The sequence below is a fragment of the Epinephelus moara genome, chromosome 9, assembly GCF_006386435.1.
Source record: "Epinephelus moara isolate mb chromosome 9, YSFRI_EMoa_1.0, whole genome shotgun sequence".
Classification (NCBI taxonomy): domain Eukaryota; kingdom Metazoa; phylum Chordata; class Actinopteri; order Perciformes; family Serranidae; genus Epinephelus; species Epinephelus moara.
Genome location: NC_065514.1, coordinates 30527659 through 30541777, shown reverse-complemented (window position 1 = coordinate 30541777; position 14119 = coordinate 30527659). Strand labels below are relative to the sequence as shown.

The window sequence follows — 14119 nt, the reverse complement described above, 5'->3', positions numbered from 1 at the left end:
TCCACACACCTTCTCATTCTACATATACATAGAGGTATACTGGGGGCTTTACAGCCTACATTTTATTGATTATCTCTGATCCCCACGGTCAATTTGGTCTTTGCGACAGTGCGAGCAACACTGCTGACGCTAGGTGGCGCCAAGCTAAAAAAAACCCTAATCCTATCTGTTGCTTCTTTAAGCAAAGCGTCTAAAGACTGACTTGTGAGTCTAGTTTTGTCCTCAACCCAAATATAGCAAGCTAGTAAAAAAGTTAGTCAAAAGGATTAATCGATTATCTAATTAGTTGGCGATTCATTTAATTGTTACAACTATTCCATTAATTGTTGCAGCTCTACTGGTGATGCTGGTGGAACAGTAAGGGGAAGTTAGTAGGATTCATCTCTCTGTAAATCAATAGAGCCATGAATGTTTATGCAAAATCTGAACAATTACTGAGATATTTCAGTCTGGACCAAAGTGAAGGAGTGACTGGACTGGCTAAAAGCCATGCTGCTAGAAAAAGAAAAAAAAAAAGGAATGCTGTTTATTTTTGAATCTAGACAGACAGATGGCTTCAGACCAACTGTATGTGAATGTGTGAATACTGAAGAGATGTGTAATTCTGTTATATGCTGGTCTCTGAAAAAAAAAAGGTGTTTCAGAAATATGACAGCTTTGGTGTTGAGCTGCTAAACCCAATGATGAAGCTGTAGTCATGTTTTTGTTTTTTTTTCAACCTGCAACAATAATGAATGGGATTTTAATATTCTGTTTGCCAAACATGCCTCTTTGATTAAATCATGCAATTAGAAAAGACATAACACGTTTTTCTTTTTTAACATGACTGAAATTCTAACTCAGTTTTACTGAGAAGTCTTGGAAAGTTTTGCATCATTTTTATTCCACCATAAAATGATGACCAGTATTGCTCCTGGCAATTACATTTTCCATTTTAGTTTCCAAACTCATCACAATTCACCTGAACAAAACACATCAACATGTAACATTAAAGGGGACCCATTTTACATCCCTGCTCATTCAATGTTAGATTGAAAGGAGGGATGTGGAATCTATTATTTGGGCCTAAAAATGATGCCACGCTCTAAAGAACATCTCCACTGTGAACAAATTATGTGTAAAGCAATGATAATGTTAACATTTGAAGCTATTTACTGGTTCCAGAGGGAGGCTGTTGGAGTGTACAGTCACATCCAAGTGTGGGCTGTAAAAGATGGCCAGGTCCAGTGTTCATAAAAATGAACCAATATTGGCATTAATTTGGGGACATTTTGTATTACACTTTTTTTCCTTTTGAGGCATCATCCAATAACGTAGCTGTAACAGTTTCTAGATATTCTTATGTCATGCTAGAGAGCCACTTTTTCATGCAAAATTGATAGTTTATCTTCTGGTATACTGAAGCACAAAACTGCTCCATCCATTTTCAATTTGCCCCATCCTGTGTCTGATTAAAAGGCGATGCACTGAGATGATCAGTGACAAGACTAATTATCTTCTTAATGAATATTGAACCCTGGTGAGAAGTTTTGATAACTAGTGCTGCACCATGATAGTATCAAACAAAAGCCAACACTGAAACATCTGCCAATAAACGATAGACTTAATGCTCCATACTGCATTCATGACATTGCTCCATTAGGTTTTATTAAGTGAGAACCAGTTGCTGCATGCAGACTGACATATTCAAAAGTCCTCATACCTGGACAGTAAAAAAACAACAACATCCTATCAGTAGAACAAAAACACAACAAACTGCTAGGTTAAGGTAATGCAACGGACTGTGGTCATGCCAAATGCATTATAATAAGATAGAGTTAAAGGGACAGTTCACCCCAAAATCAAAAATCCAAATTTTTCCTCTTACCTGTAGTGCTATTTACCAGTCTAGATTGTTTTGGTGTGACTTGCCAAGTGTTGGAGTTATTGGCGGTAGAGACGTCTGCCTTCTCCCAAATATAATGGAAGTACATGGCACTTGGCTTGTGGTGCTCAAAGCATTAAAAAAATACATTTGAAAAACTTGACAGCAATGTCTCTTTCCAGAAATTAATTAATTCCAAAATCTTGATTATTCAAGATAATCCACAGACCTTGCTGTGAGCAGTTACATGTAGGAACTAGTTTCTGTCTTCTGTCTTACACCCAACAACCGGATTACCATGCAGAAGGTGCTGAAGAAGGACTCTATGACTCTGGGTCAATTCACAGCCTTTGCAGGTACTTTACTGAAGAAACAGTATAGTTATGTTATAAAACATCATACCTAACTTTCCATGTGTGTGTGTGTGTGTGTGTGTGGGTGTATGATTTCCTGCCATTTGCCAGAATACTTGGCATTTTACCACAACTTGTTTCTGCCATAATGTCGACAGTGTCATTCAGGGTTACACAATTTTAGTAAACATGTGTTGCTTCTAACTTGACCTTAAGGGTCAAATATTTCTAGGCCTTTTCGCCACCACAAAGGAAGTGTGCATCTACTGCTCGCTCACATAGCACCACTGACCTAGCTAATGTTACAGCTCAGCCGAGGAGCATTAATGTTTACAACGTGCAATGTCACTAACACAAGCCTTTCATCCATGAGTAGATGCTTCCTTCTGCATGGTGATATGGTTGGTGGGTGTAGTTTGGTACAAAAAACCCCAAATAGTTCCTTCATGAAACTGCTCACAACAAAATCTGCAGATTATCTTGAGTAACCAGGTCATGATTTCTGGAAAGAGACATTGCTGTTGAGTTTTTCAAATGTAATTTTTTGGAAGTGCCGAGTGCCATCTAGTTCCATTATATTGAGGAGAAGGCAGACATCCCTACAGCCAATAACTCCAACACTTTGCAACTCACACTAAAACAATCAAGGTTGATAAATAGCACTATAGGTAGAAGGAAAAATATGTATTTTTGACTTTGGGGCGATCTGTCCCTTTAAGTGTAAACCTGTTGAAACCATGTGTTGGCTACGTGGGGGCAGCAGAAACAAAATATCAGTACAACACATATAACTGACCTTTTGACCTGACACTGTATGGCAAACTTAGCAAACTTACTTACATATCCAGCAGATACAGAGCAAGGTTAGCATTCATTTAGTGTCATGTTTTTGGCTACCTGGCAAATGTAAGTTCAATATTGTCTCTCCCCATAGCTCTGTTTTTGGTCTCCACCACCTCCTGAAAAAACTGGCTCTTAAGCTGTTAAATGATTCACTATGTTGAGCAGCTACTTGTTAACTTTGTCTATCTGCTGTTTAGTGCTGGAAAGGGAGCATACAGGAGACTTTGACTGCTTTTTTGCTGAAAACAACTACCTAATGTGGCAGAAAGCCAGGCTATGATGCTACAAGACCAGTCTGAGTGAACCAAAACAAAGCTCACCTAACACAGTCATTCAATCCATTATTATGATAAGAATATTGATAATAGGAGCTTTGAGCAATAAAAGCAGCTTTGTAAAGGGTAGGAAATGATTGATCTTGTGGTTTAAAGTAATGTTGCCAGGAGATGCATAAAGTCTAACAGTAAGAAATCTATAAAGTATATCACTGGCAGAAGGATCAAGTTGTGAGATTATGCAGGGAGTTTCTACCAGTCTCTCCACAAACAGCACGACTCGTTGTTTCCGCCTTCATTAAATTTAAACTCTGCAAGAGTTGCCTGTCTATCTGTAACATTTGTCACCTCAGCTTTGAGCACTGGCGCTACAGCAACAGTAGGAAGTGTTGATAGAGGAGAAGCAGCCCTCAGAATAGCAGACATAAAACTTACTGAGAACTTCTACAGTGGAACGATTTGACTAAATGTGGTGCATTCATGCATGGAAAACAACTCCTCCTTTTTGGTACAGATATTTTCTTACAAAATCCATCCAAATCTGAGATCTGTTTCCATAGTGCTTCCATGTTTTTAGCAAAGGTCATGGTTATAATAAAGATCAATTTAAAACCCCAATTCTACATGCACTCTTGTCGCATCTTCCAGCAGCTGGTGCTTAAAGAAACACATCCTAACAGTCCAGATATTTCTACTTTATGAGATATAGCACAGGTGGATTTTTAAGATGCTTCCCTTTTCAGCTTTTATTCTCTCAGCCCCTTCCCTTCTGTATTTCCCCTTCGTTGTGTCTGTCCCAGTGGAAACAGATATGAATGGTGATAAGGAGCCAGATGGGAGCAGAGCTATGAATCCACACTATAAGGCAGTAAAAATTTAGAGGTCCATTGTTAACTCTGGAGGGAAGATATTGATTGGTGCTGTGTGTTAAGTGAAGCATCAACACTGTCGCACTAATAGCAACCAAGGCACGCTCATAAATATGTTGCCTTCATCCCGACCTCTTTCAGCGAGTTCTGATGTGATTAAATGATGGTCATCTGACGTTCAGGGCAGACCTAGGCCTAATTATCTGTGTAGCTAATACTTTTATGTTTTTTTCTGCTCAAATCAGACTTAATTATCCTGCTGCTTGGAACCTGTTGTCAGCACTGATTAAAACAAGTAACTTTTTACAGTGTATACTTGAGAATCAGTCAAATTAATGACAAGTACATTTTAAGAGCAAAAGTAAAATATGATTCTCTTTACCCAATTTGCTGTGTAAACATGACAAGTGAACTCATGAGATATTTATTACCCATTGTGAGATGATGCAATAAAAACAGGGCTTTTAGGAAAAAAAAAGACATTTTTCTTTGTGGTTTGAATTTGAAGTTAAAATAACAACAACTGCATTTCATCAAGTTGCATCAGTACGAGATACCATTCGCAGTTCAAAGTCAAATCCTCAAATTGTACAAGTAGGTGCCTTTCATGGTGTGAAAGTTGTCATTTTGAGTTTAGATCAAATGTGACACAGTACGTACTAAAGAAGTCAGGCAAATATATCTGCAGGGCTGGACATAGTTACGGGCACTGTCACAAAGCCCCATTTGGAGAGTTCATTCTTAAGACTTCAGTCCTTGCTATCAGAGATGTGAATGCTATAATCATAACTTAAAGTGACAGGAGGAAGGTTTGACAGGGCAAAAAATATGATTTTATTTGCAAGTTGTATGTCTGTCTGCATATCCTGTTTGTGTACAGTGTTTTCTGTCTGTGTAGGTATGTATATGTGTTTGCTGTACCTGTCCCCAGGTCAGTGTGCTCCTGAGACATGTGCTGGCTCTGGTGGACCCATTCGCCATTGCACTTGAAAAAGATCTGTAGAGCAGGCCGAGCTTGGCAGCGGAGCTTGATGGGGTTACTCTTGACGATGTAAGCGTCCACAGGCTCCTCCAGGAAGTGCGGCAGCGTCCCAGACTGGCCATGCTGCAGGGCCTCACCTCGGGGACCTGAAGGACAAAATGAGAATAAAACCAGACTTAATGGAATGACTGAACAAAATTGAATCCGCAAGTTAATTATTAATCAACGACAGCAGGATGGCTGATTCAAACCATCTTAGATTTCTTCCCCACCGACTAACCCTGCAGTGAAATGTTGTTTTCAACGCACAAAAACACCTCAAAACTAGCCTGCTCTCTGTCTTCCCCCAGCTTTCACAATCCCTCACTCTCCTTCTCTCCCCTGCAACCAGCCCCAACTAGCAGCCATTACTCCTCACAGCGACATCTCTCTCAAACAAATTGTTTTGGAGCACAGTGTGAGAAATAACAACAACAGAACATCACCCCGTCCCCACAGCCCATTCTTCGCTACAGTATTACAATACAATCCCCTCTTCTCATTTCTCAGCTTGCACATCCTCCATTCCTTTCCTTGCCTCCTCTCCTCACATCTTAGTCTCTCCCGCCTGAGTTGTGAATAGGGGAGGCAAGCAAGAGACATGAGGGGTGGTTTTCATTATACTAACTATGCTTTTTTGTGTCCTCTTCCCTCCCGTGACCCGGAAATCTTGCACCCTCTGTCATCATGGAGATCTTTCACTCCCTTAAATGCATCTTGAATAGAGGAGAGATGAGGATTTCTGGAGGAGGATCTGACCATGAAACACAGGTGTAGCCTATGCAGAAGTCTTTTCATTAAGCGGCATGATGTATAAATGCCACACCTCTGCACTTACGACAGACACTGTGGAACAAAGGTTGTCTCATTTGGCAGCTTTGACTCCTCCGTCCTTGCATCTCTTTCTCACATCCTCACTGGGAGGAGCTAAGATGCAAGGGAAGCAAGAGACACTCTAGCATAATGAAAAGCACCCGAGGAGAGAGGAATCGAGGCATTAGGCATTTAACCAGATAAGACTTCGGAGCTGTGATTTTAAAGCGACATCAACGGAATATGACGTGACACACAGCTGCATCATCCGCTGTGTGTCACACATCTTTTATACGTCATGGTGCCAAAAAGATTTCCGCAAAGGAAACATCTTTGCATCCACAGCTCCTCTGGCAAGCCTCCTCTCTCCTTGAGATGCATTTTAGGAACTGAGACATCCTTCGAGATGGTACGCTGAGATTGATTTCCGGGTCACAAGCAGGAGACGGAGCTGAGAGAAGATGAGGAGACACAAAATAGAGAAATGAGAAGAGCCCATTCATTTACAGAAAGTCTACCGCAGAACAATAATCCTCCTGGGGGCCACAGTGTTTAATATTTTAAGTACACAGGGACATTGCAGGCCACACTCAATTTTGCAAACCTGTAAACTTTTTTGATAAAAAATACCATCCTTGTTTAAATAATTTATGTCATTAGTGTTATTGTTTGCAAACATATTTTCTCTCTTTATTTTTTGAAGGCTGAGGTGTTTGAGCACCTCTGGGGAACATGAGGCATTAAGGGTTATCTCAACTGCACTGTTGGCTCAATATGTGCTGTTTTTCTTCTCTGTATGGTAACAAATAGCAACAGTGGAAATACAGTTTTGTTGGATGGTGAGAAATCCTGATTTTATGGGAGTTTTCAGGGGAAAGACTCTCTGGAGATCCGGAACCGACAGGACCCGAAACACAGAGCAGTTTTTATCGCAGTGCAATCCAACTATAGCAATGAGTATAAGCACTTTTTGACAACCACTACGTAACAGAGAGATGTGACATGGCACAACAACTGAACAGAATCCACAGGCACCCTCTTTGCAGAAAGAACAAAACACAAAAAAGTAGTAAAAACGTCTGGAATAAACACCTAAATGAAAGTGAAGACAATAGAGACATCCTGATGTTGATCAGACAGTAGTCCCATAAAGACTCCTTTGATCTCTCAGATGTTGGTGTTCACTAAAGGCAGTTAATTCAGTTGAAGAATTCACCGACAACACACTGGCAACACATTTAAGAGGCATTACTCCCTTCTTCCCCTGCCCGTCTGAGGTGTGTTCCAGTCAGCGCACGTTTTGCTACTTCTGAGGCCCTGCAAGTGTAATTACACTCTCACTAATCCCCTAGTTTGCTGGAACCTCTTTCATGCAAGTGTGAAGGGTTTAGTGAGGCAAACCGTCCCGCGCCCGCCCCTCCCGATCCAAACTCCCTTCTGCACACTGCATTCTCCACAGTGATGGGTGTACCTCTGAAAACCCCATCAGGATTAGAGAACCCACTCTCTCTTTCTCTCTCTAGCTAATCTAATCCTCCTACCTTTCCTGCCGGATGTCTCCTGATTGAGGGGAATAGATAAAAGACTGTGTGATTCCCTGGCTGCGAAATCACAGCACCAGCTCGGTTTCCCTCTCTCCTGCGTGCGACACGTTCACGTTCTCTCTCCCTCATTCCTGGAACTGAGGCTCAACAAAGAGACATGCTTTTAATTTCAAAATGACTAGCCCCAGGCAAGCTTTTCTTGTACAGAGTGCTCCAATTTGTTTTGCGCGCCGAGCATTGACATGCTGTGTTTGTGTTTGGATAGATGCGAAACATAGACGTGAGTGCGCATCCAGACGATGATAGATGGGAACATGAATACACAAACACGCAGCTGTCAGACAAAGCCACAGCCCCATAATGACTCATTTGTTAATAGATCAGGTATTATACTAATGCTTTCCAACATGACAGTTTAATGCCACAGCTTAATACCTCGAATATCAACATCAACTGGAGCAAGGTTTAGTAAAGCATTACGGGCTCTATTTCAGAGTTAGTTGTCCGTTGACTTTTTGCATTTTCATTTTTTATTTAGCAGGTGGGATAGTATTGCAGTAGACAGATTAGGCAAGACACAGCAAAGACACTCTGGTGTGATTTAACCTCAGGCTGGTGGCGGGACATGTGACTCTAGGGGGAAACACAAGCACTTAACTGTCTGTGGGACCAGCCTTACATTGTCTTTGTTCTTGAAATGGCTGACTATAGATCACAAAGCGCAACACAAAGCCAGGACTGTAGGATGCACCTAAGGCTCTGCAAATTGTAGTAAATACACACACACAGTGGCGGATCTTCCTATAGGCGACAAAATTGTCCACCTAGGGGGCCGGTCGGTCTGTAGTAGGTGTACCATCTTTAGTGCTGGCAATGCAGTTCATCTTATTGTGTTTGTCAATGTGATCATCATAGTCAGAACATGCTAGAGCATTGTTGGATATGGTGAAGTGGACTGTATGTGGAGAGCATTAGGGTAAGAGAAAATGAAAAGGCAAAAGCCATGCGGGGAACAGTACAAAACTAGAATTACCACCCCATGGTTGTATGACTACACAAACCAGTCAAGTTACAGTTACAGTTTACACCCATGTCTGAAAACATGGATGCTTCACACACATCTTCATCCCTGCAGCATAGAACATCTATTCAATCAGCACAGTTTCAAGGTGGACACCCAAAATTAGAGTCACTAATTCAGCATCTGACCAAATGTCTCCCCTTTTGTTCCTGAGTTATGACGTTGACTAACTGCCAGAAAAGTGTTTTTGCAGAACATTATGACACACTGAAGTCGACCGTTGACCTTCTGGATATAAAATGTCATCACTTCTGTATTTTATCCTACTGCTTACCAGTGAACTAGATATGTAACTTATTGTTAGGATAATCTGTAGCTATTGTTTTTATATTTGTCTGCTGTTGCTTTTGCTTCATGTTTGCTTTTTAAATGCATTTTCTGCACTGTTTTTAACTATTCATTTTCTTGCTTTTAGCGCTTGTTTTTAACGATCTATTGTTTTTAATGTATTTCTCTTGTAAAGCACATTGAATTGCCTTGTGTATGAATGGTGCTATATAAATAAAATTGCCTTGCCTTGCCTTGCCTAGAAATGTGTGTGTAGTTATGTCATAATTAACATATGAATTCCTGAGTCAATGCCAAAAACATTTTTTAAGGTCACAGTGACCTTGACCTTTGACCATCTAATTCTAATCAGTTCATTCTTGAGTCAGGGTGGATGTTTGTGCCAAATTTGAAGAAATTTCCTCAAAGCCCTCTTGAGAGATCGCCTTTATAAAATAAGACAGACACAGGGTCACAGTGACCTTGACCTTTGACAACTTAATTTTCTATGATTTCATCCTTGTCTCAAAGTGGATGTTTCTTCCAAATCTGTAGAAATTCCCTCAAGATCAGATGGTCAGATGGACGACCTGAAAACATAATGCCTGCAGCCACAGCTATCACTGGCGTGGAGGCAAAAAAAGAGCAACGAAGATGACAAAATTAGCAAATTTGCACATAGTGTATTCTTTTATTGTTTATATTTATTATTGTTTGCCAACCAAGTTGTTTATTTGTGTTGATTTCTCATTAGCTATTGGGGGGGGGGGGGGGGGGGGGGGGTTTGGGCAGGGTAAGCTTGACGAGGGCACACAAATTGCATGGTCTGCCACTGTAATCACATGGAAATGAGAGAACTGACACAGTTATCAGGCGAGATGTGGCTCAAACAGAGTGGCTGCAGAATGTGATGGCGTTCATGGTGCTGTGGGGTTTCTGTTTGCCGTCCTAAGATAATCTACTCATTTACATCTCTCGGCCAGTGCAGGGCTGTTATTGGTTCATCTGCACATTTCCAGGAAAGGCCGCGGACCAATATCTCTCCTCAATATGCTTCGCCGCTGTCATTCAGGAGACCGCTGTGCCCCGTGCTTCACAGTTTTCACAGTGATCTACAACCAATGCCTCAGCCCGGCAATAACACACAAGGGGCACAGATACATCTAGCCCAGTTTGAGAGGAAAACAAGATATCACTGCCAAAGGGCTGAGTGATGGCTCTATCAGACACCCTCTCTCTTTCTTCCTCTCTCTGCCTCTCTGTCTGTCTTGCACACAAACAAACTTTTGTCCTGGAAATGCACACACAGTCTTCTAATACTGCATCAGCTGTGATGCAACCTGTAAGGGAAACTCGCAAACAATTTAATTTCCTCAAGTACGGAAAACTCTTCATCTCTTCGTGCAAAATTAAAAGCAACGGTTGAGTATGGTCTCTTCTGTCAGTTCAATGTATTCATAGCTTTTAGTGGGAATCTAAAAGAAATGAGGGGGAAAGAGCCCCTAGCTGACTGAACTAATTTGGTAAAGCCTTTGGGTGGTAGCACAGGCTGTTTCACACAGAGAAAGATGACTGCTGCTCCAGCACACGCGTAGTGATTTGCAGAGACTGAAGGCAGCAGCCAGGCTGATGTTTTGCCAAATTCTGCTCCACTTTCAGCACACTGCAACCTCATCTCCTGGCAGACTAACTGCTGTCCTGTTTCCATCTCAAACACCAGCTGATCCGATCCAATCCTACAGAAACACTGGGCCCCAACAGGCATGTGTCCTGTTCCTGCTGCTTTTTGTTCTGTATACAAGCGACAGGGGGTGTACACCAAACCCCATGTCAAATTTGCAGATGACATGGACCTTTTTTTCCAATCTTTGAGCTCAGACTCAAGATCATGGCCGACTGACTGAGTTCATTGTGCCTGGGTTATGTCCGGATGACAGTATTACAAAAACAAAGACATGCTGGTGGATCTTACAGACAAAAAGCTGTAAAGAGCGTCACATACATCCACAGTTGGTGTAGAAACAAAGTGCAACAAAACAGTTTCTTAGGTACTGTTATTGGTATTAAGCACATGAATAGAGCACAGAGGCTGTTGTCAAGAATTAATATTTAACACTATTTAAAGAGACTGCTTACGACAAAGTCAAAAATACATTGTTTTTGTTGTTGTTTTTACCTGTCGTGCTAATTATCAATCTAATTTGCTTTAGTGTGAGATAATGAGTACTACACATAATGTCTAAACTACACCCACCAACTGTATCACTGTGCAAAGGGAAGGTGTGCATCTGCATATGTACGAGTTGTTCGGTAATACTAAATATTTCCCACATGAAACAGCTCAAAACAAGGTCTGTGGATTATCTTGAGTAACTGGGTCATTATTTAGAACTAGTTCTCACTCCCCTGTTGTCAAATACAGACACTTTGTCTTGCCCCTCCATGTCTTGAAGCAATGCACAGGGCACCCTATGGAGTCTCTAAGTCTAGGTCTCCTAGGTGAAAATCTTTATACTGCATCAGTTGCTCTTGGCGTCAGGTACTGCCGAACATGGGTTTACATTGGAGTTAGTTGAAAGCCCAGGGTGTCAAGGATGCTAAAGGGTGCCCTGACAAAACGACGGCATCTGACAACCTAGGGATGCGAACGGGTCACAATTTCTGGAAAGAGACACTGCTGTCGAGCTTTGAGCACCACAAGCAGAGAGCCATTTAGTTCTATTATATTGGAGAGAAGGCAGACATCTCTATAGCCAATATCCCCAACACTTTTAAACTCACACCAAAACACTCTAGATTGATAAGTGGCACTACAGGTAAGAGGAAAAACATGTATTTTTGACTTTGGGGTGATCTGTCCATTTAAGTCCTTTTGTATAAGCAGGAACATGATCACAGCATCACAATTCACAAATGACAAACAGTCCAAAAAGCCAGCATCAACCTGGTCAACACATCCCACATCCTGCACAAAGGCTTTGAATATGCTATATACCAATCAGCTCCACTTCCTGTGATGCAGAACTGATTACAGGGAGATCCTCTTTGTTTAAGAGGCTGTTGCCTTCTGAACCTGAACCTCCTGCTTCTGCTGCGCTTAACAGGAAGTAATTGTTACACCCCTTTGACACAGACAGTGAATACAAGCTCAATCTGATTGTCCTTTTGACGACATGTACAAAACAATTAGTTCTGGGTTAATATGGGTCGCTGCACAACCGCAGCTTCATGTCACTCCCCTAACAGGGCTGTCATGTTTCAACACCATCAAAATGGGTCGTTGTAGTGGTGTTACAGTTGAGATTTAACAAAATCTTTGGATTTGTTTCCTGTACTTGATCAGATCTTGAAAAGTGTCTTAGAAAATAACACTCTCTGATTGTGTAAGGACAGACTCTTTGGCCTGAGAGACATCAAGGCCATTCTGCTTGTATCCACACTAACCTGTAACACGTAGGGTACCTGTTGTTATAATTTCCTTCTTGCAGAGTCTGACCTGCATTAAACCATTTGTGTTGATACATTCACATCAAACATGTTTGCTTCAGTTTGAAAGACTTGTAATGGATACAAATGACCTTCCACCTACAGTTTCAGTAACCGCAACACTGCCACTCTCTACACCTCTCTGGTTTTTAATGCAAGTATGCCTGTTTGTGTCCTTTTTTTGCCTGCCATTTCAATTGCTCTTCACGAATACTGTTCATTTAACTGTACTGAATTAAAACCTTCACAATGTCACATGTGTGATCTGTGATTTTAAACCTCTAACAGTTCTGAGGCACCAAAAAAAAAAAAAAAGACTCTCCCGCTAATACTGTGTGTGAATTACCAGCATGAACAGAGAGCAAAAAGGAGACAATGTGTGTGACTGTGTGTGTTAGTATGAAAGAAAGAAACACAGAGCGTGGGAGAAAATATATGGCTTTAATAAAATGCAACATTTGCTTTAATGTGTTATCCAATAATCAGTGGCTTGAAGCCTAAAACATTTTACAGAACATCTCATTTCAGAATTATTCTTACACAAGGAACTGACCGTCCTTTAAATATCCCCCAAATGCTGCAGTTTTAAAATAATAACAACTAACATATCATGCATTACCAGTTCCATTTAAATTGGCCTGAGATGTTATAAAGGAAGAAAAAAACTGGAGAGAAGCATAGGAAAGTTCTCCAATTGCTTTAACTCACTCGACAGCATTCAGTATTAATAAGCAGGAAGCAGCTGCTTAGCCATGAATTAACAAACAAATCTACTAATTAATTCTTAGTTTGTTAATTAAGAGCCAGTGGCATAATTGTGCGCTAATTACTTCACCATGTTGACATTTCAGTAACAGGTTTGAGAAATAAGGTGGTTAGCTGGTAAACGGGGGGGACACATTCTGTGGATTTTATTTGCTGCCATGCGTCGATGCTTTGGTGTAAACACTGACTTACAGGCTAATGTGTCTGTGTAAATACATGAATAAATACAGCTTGGCAATGGTCAGTGCTGCATTAATTATATATGCCCAGTGTGATGTGTCTTCATAGGCAGTACTGACGCAGATCCACGCAGCAGATGGATGGTCGAGATTGAGGATCAGAGGTGAAGCTAGCAGAGGAGATGGGGGTGGAGGGAGATTGGTGAAGCAGATGATAGGTGGGTGTTGAAGATAGTGAGAAGCACTGGGGGAGCATCTGTTCAGATCAACCGAGTGCACGGCAGGAAGACAAAAAAAATGTTCAGCATTTTCAGGAAGTGCTTATAAACCTGAGTCCAAAAAGAAAGGCACTTCTTTTTTGGTTCTCAGCCAACTTTTGCCCAGTGAAGGATCACAACCCCCTGCCAAACACACACAGTCACACACAGACACACACAGACACACAGACACACACAGTCTGCAGAGATTTCTGAATGACAGATTCACCACAGGGGAAAGATAGACTGGCAAAGATGGGGTTTCTTGATCTCTCAGTGCAACAGCAAATGGGGCGAGAAAGGCAGTAACACGTGAAAAAGCCTGATTGTATTCGGTGCTTTGCAGACACTACCCACAATTCAACTACGGCTGAACGATTAATTGCATTTAAACCAATGTAATCGCAATATAATCTTCATATCGTAACAACTGCAATTAAAAAACACAAAACAACTAGAGACCATCTTGTGATAGAATCACTTCAGCTGCGATACACTAAAT

General features: G+C 41.2%; 1 protein-coding gene across 1 annotated transcript in view; it reads right to left on the bottom strand.

The window, feature by feature from the left end:
* LOC126395706 (netrin receptor UNC5D-like) overlaps positions 1–14119 on the bottom strand; it is a 231406-nt gene that overhangs the window by 80497 nt on the left and 136790 nt on the right. Inside the window, exon 2 of the mRNA XM_050053364.1 lies at positions 5126–5332. Coding sequence (XP_049909321.1) covers positions 5126–5332 — 207 coding nt within the window. The remainder of the gene's footprint in view (positions 1–5125; positions 5333–14119) is intronic.